Source organism: Sinocyclocheilus anshuiensis, unplaced genomic scaffold (assembly GCF_001515605.1).
Source record: "Sinocyclocheilus anshuiensis isolate Anshui unplaced genomic scaffold, SAMN03320099.WGS_v1.1 scaffold283, whole genome shotgun sequence".
Lineage (NCBI taxonomy): Eukaryota > Metazoa > Chordata > Actinopteri > Cypriniformes > Cyprinidae > Sinocyclocheilus > Sinocyclocheilus anshuiensis.
The window spans coordinates 4,258,036-4,262,746 of NW_015549605.1; the positions used below are offsets into that span (position 1 = coordinate 4,258,036).

General features: G+C 36.9%; 2 protein-coding genes across 7 annotated transcripts in view; both read right to left on the bottom strand.

Moving 5' to 3' along the window:
- LOC107658928 (apoptosis facilitator Bcl-2-like protein 14) overlaps positions 1–2,281 on the bottom strand; it is a 3,296-nt gene extending 1,015 nt beyond the window's left edge. Inside the window, exons 1-4 of one of the 2 annotated variants that reach the window (XM_016447652.1) lie at positions 2,196–2,281; positions 836–1,095; positions 623–730; positions 464–522 (exon numbers count right to left, since the gene is read on the bottom strand). In XM_016447652.1, the coding sequence (XP_016303138.1) occupies positions 464–522; positions 623–730; positions 836–1,095; positions 2,196–2,197 (429 nt within the window). In that variant the 5' untranslated portion in view covers positions 2,198–2,281. Of the gene's footprint in view, positions 1–463; positions 526–622; positions 731–835; positions 1,096–2,195 lie in introns of both variants that reach the window. The other variant, XM_016447651.1, reaches the window with a different exon arrangement.
- Positions 2,282–3,109: 828 nt separating this feature from the next.
- dgki (diacylglycerol kinase, iota) overlaps positions 3,110–4,711 on the bottom strand; it is a 47,208-nt gene continuing 45,606 nt past the window's right edge. For all 5 annotated transcript variants that reach the window (XM_016447655.1, XM_016447657.1, XM_016447654.1 and 2 more), the window contains 3 exons: positions 4,467–4,503; positions 4,283–4,382; positions 3,110–4,197 (listed from right to left, as the gene is read on the bottom strand). In XM_016447655.1, the coding sequence (XP_016303141.1) occupies positions 4,081–4,197; positions 4,283–4,382; positions 4,467–4,503 (254 nt within the window). In that variant the 3' untranslated portion in view covers positions 3,110–4,080. The remainder of the gene's footprint in view (positions 4,198–4,282; positions 4,383–4,466; positions 4,504–4,711) is intronic.

Consider the following 4,711-nt stretch of genomic DNA (forward strand, 5'->3'; position numbering starts at 1 on the left):
CTGATGAGACAAAAGTTGAACTTTTTGGAAGGTGTGTGTCCCGTTACATCTGGCGTAAAACCAACACAGCATTTCATATATATACACACATACATACACACACACATATATACTTTATATCAAATTAATGTTCAAATAATTATACATAATGAGTGTTCGAATGTATAAAGTGAATAAAATACAATGCATATTCAAATGTAAAGTCTATTACGAATACTAAAAAAAAGAGTTCTATTGTGCAGTTCATTACAAATTTCATTTACATTTTTTTCTCTTAATGTGGTCTCAGACTTTTGGATTCAGCTGGTTATTCTTATCAAAAAAGGGAATGAAGAGCATATAGTAAAATAAGCACGATGGACAATATTACAGTGCAGGTAACTATGTTTGCAGAGACACCTGGTGGGCAGGATTTACATCTCATCTTAAATGGCATCATGAGTGCTCATTTGATTTCACTGACCTTTTTGTCCAGTTTATCGCCATGTTCTCTGAGGAGCTCAACCAGCTTTTCCACAACATCTGCTGAGGGAACAGAAATGTGAAGTTCAGTTTGCACTCTTCTCTCAATGAAGCAACTAAAACTTCAGAACTCAAAAGAGAAGACTGAGCTCAAACTCACCATCAGAGTCTGGTTCTATATCAGATGGAGTGAAGTGCACAGAGTCTGATATCTCTGTCAGTTCACTGACCATGTTCTCCATCTCATCCACTTTCCCATCATCTGAACCTGAAGGAAGCAAATCAGATGCTGGAATCTCCACAATAGGGACTGTTTTAAAAAAATCCTTTAAAGCAGCCACACATTCAGATCAATATAATATTTCATACTCACCCGCTAGGGTCGCTGGCTGCTGTACATGTGCTGGTTCATCTGTCTGTGGTTTAATACACTTTAAGAGGAAAGACAGTCTCTTGTTTCTTTTATTTTTATTTGGTTTGCTGTGATCGTCAGCCGGCTGTGGTGAAGACGGGACGTCCTGCTGCAGGAGGGTGTCGGCGGGTCGTCTCTTACGCGTGTATGCCATGAGGAGTTTGAACTCCAGACTGTCTGCCGCAGACGTCCGGACATCACCGTTACTGTGCTGCTGATCCCTGCTCAGATATGAAATACACTTCATCAAACCACAATACATATTTGTAAAGTTTATTTATATTATATTTTATTATTTGTTTTAACAGCTTAAGAATGTTAGAAAATTATATATATATATATATATATATATATGTGTGTGTGTGTGTGTGTGTGTGTGTGTGTGTGTAAAAAAATATATGTTTAACAATAAATAAGTTTAATTTAAACTGCCCTAGATTTGTTAAGCTTTTTATTTAACTATGTTCTGGTTTACTTTAAATTTAATTTAACTAATAAGAAGTACTCCGATTCATTTTAACAATTTTAGAAACATTATTAGATTTTGTACACTAGATATACAGTGAAGTAGTCATGGACTACATTTTATATGCTTTTATGGCATGAAATGTGCAGCATGAACATTATTAAAACGTGAATATCCCTTATGAAAATTAACTATTTTACTACAAATAAAACCAATCAAAAAATAAAAATTAACCGTGGTTTTGCATAAGGGATACATCATTGCAAACTTTTAAAATTCCTCTTCTTATATTATATATTTTATAATATTATATATTTAAATTACTCTAAATTTGTCAAGCTTATTTGAACTAGCCTACGGATAGTATTTTATGCATTAATGCACTAGCAATATAAGTCTCTAGTTTAAGCGTATTTAACCCTGAATATTCTTTGAATTTACATTTATTTTCACAGAATAAGTCTGACGTAATTTGACAAGGAAGTGGTTTAATCCGGACGTTTATTGACGAAAGTGACAGATTAGTTGAATGTATATGAAGTCGCGGCTGATGTTAATGATGAGTGAATGTGTCTGGGCATGTTCACCAACGCAAACTAGAAACTCGAGACGTTTGTTTCATTTTTTCTTCAGTCTCAGACATCTCCATAAGTTTAGACACAACTCACGCGCATGACTTGATGTTTTGGAAATTCTCGACATATTTTTCTACATATAAACACGTCTATCCGAAGTCACGGAAGTGTGAACCAAATTTTCCTGATTAGCTTGAAGAAACAAAATACAAGAGACTGAGACGGTGACTATTAACATTTTCTCTTGGTTAATAAATATAAGGAAAGTTGACCCACTTACATGACTCCGTGTTCAATGTCTGATGTTATCACGGAGCAGAACGAAGGTTCAGTACAGTATTTATGCGCAGGGGGCGGAGCCAAACTGACACGTCATCAAAATGTCATCATTACACGCGGTGACTCAGAATCAAGTGATTCAACAGAAATCCGATTCGTAAGAATCGTCGCATTGATTCATTTATTTTCATCTGAAATTAACTGCTCAAACCACCGAAATGGCAAAGTGACATGATGTATACGAGCTGTTTCTGTTAGGTACTGTTAGTGCAAAGGTCACTACTTTTAAATACATTCTTATGCTTTTATTGCATGGAATGGGGAATTATGAACATTGTTATGCTAAACGTTTTATTTTTGTGCTCCTCACGTGTTTCACTTTGGAAAAACATGAGGGTCAGTAAATCACCAAACTTTAATTTTTGGGTGAAAAATTACTTTAAAACGCACACTAAACAATCCCTTAAAAGTGTAAATAAGAATGTAAACCGTAAAAGAGGTGCAAATGCTCATTTTATGTTTGCATGCTGTATTACTGCATTTAAAGGGAAAAAGAAAGTAAACGTCCATTCTATGAGTCAAGAATGGCAAAACTATAATTTTAGGGTGATCTATGACTCTCCAGAAAACACACAACACTGGTGCTTTCCATCCGACTGCCCTTTATTGAGAAACATTCCCAGTTTAGAGATGGTGCCAGGTGATATTTGTCACATCTCCACATATCCCTCAGGTCTACTCACTCACTGACCTCATGCACACCTAAAACAGATATTTAGAAATTAGAAAAAACTAAAACATTCAAGTAGTCCCGTCTTTTAAAAGATTAAAAAAATATATATATACAACCACCAAACAATTTCATATTTTTCATATAACTTACATTTAAAAAAAAGAAGAAATAATGCCATTTCATTACATAATCACTGAGGGGTAGAAACATCCAGAGAGGTAATAAAATATCCATGCACAATAATGCTTTAAAATGATACAAGATAACACAGCAGATCACTCGTATGTAAATAGATCTCACAAAGGCTCAGCGTGATCCGCTTTTCATGCAGACACATTGCTGGGCATTTCCCGGCATGAGTGATGTGACATGGACTAAGCATATGTTCGAAATACCACACTTAACTCTCACCGGCATTCATTTGGTTTAGTCATTCTTCGGTCAAATGCAACCAACTTGGCATTTCAGAAACCAATCAGCTGCCACCAATGGAAAAAAAAAACCACATCCAGTTCCTTTGCTTGTCTTGAAACATTAATGTAATGTAATATTAAATAGATAAATGCACAAATGTCATCCATTCATATTGCATTGAATATGGCTCAGATCTTTTCTCGTCGTCGTAAGATAATTTCACAACCACTCCACTGTAACGGCACACAAACAAAACGAGAAAAGTCTGTAGTTTGAGTTTAAAATCTCCGCGATGATTCTGTCCAATCGTAAAAACTCTCTGGAAGAAGATCCTCCTTTAATCGAACTCTCTTCAGTTGATGTTCTTCCTCTCTGTGTGTCTTTGGCACACAACATTGATGCATGACAGCTTCCATCTCTGGCATGTTTAAACATCTTTTGTCTCTAAAACTAACCTGCGATGCAACAAAACCCAATCCATCTTTGAATAAATAGTTATAATAAATAAGAGCAATAAATAAATGCTAAAACCCCACAGCGACATCAGTGGAAAAACAACAGCTAGACGCGATCCCGAGGACTCTCTCAGCCCGAGGCACTCTCGATACACCTCTCTCTCCGTCTGTCTTCTCTCACGCTCTCTCGTTCTTTCTCTGCGAGTGTGAGCGGACACTCGGAGGAGTGCCGACAGCCGCTTTCTGTGGGTAAAAATCTTCCCGACTCTAATCGCTGAGCCCGTTCATACAGCTGTCTCCAGGTCCTCGTGCGCCTCCGGCTCCTCCACCGGCTGGCTCTCCATGAGAGACGCTAACTCCGAGTTCCCGGCGTCCAGGGCGCAATCCTTGGGGGTTTTTCCCTGAGGAGGACAATGTGACATCAAGCTGACTGCCGAGTCTCACACCACGTGTCAAAACAAAGAGGAAACACAAACAGATTCTCACTAGGAAGTTAGTTTTGCTGAGGGAAGCCCCGGCCTCCAGCAGACGTCTGCACACCTCCACATGCTGCTGAGAAGCTGCTTTGTGCAATGCGGTATCGCCTCTGAAAAAAAGGAAATGAAGGCAAATGAAATGCCAGTTTACACCATTAACACGCAAATAAACAAATCAAACCGCAGCTACGTACGTGTCTCTGTCAGTTAAATCCAACATCAGCTTTGACCCTGAAAGAAACAGAATTCTGATATCAAAATACTGCATGTGAGTGACAAGAGATTCAACTTTGATATAGTATAGAGTTTTGTAAAATAGTATTGATATTAGTATTAATATTCGTATGAATATTTTATTATATATTTTATTTAAAAAATGTATATATATATTTTTTAATATAAAATAAATAGTATATGTAAACACACACACACACGTATA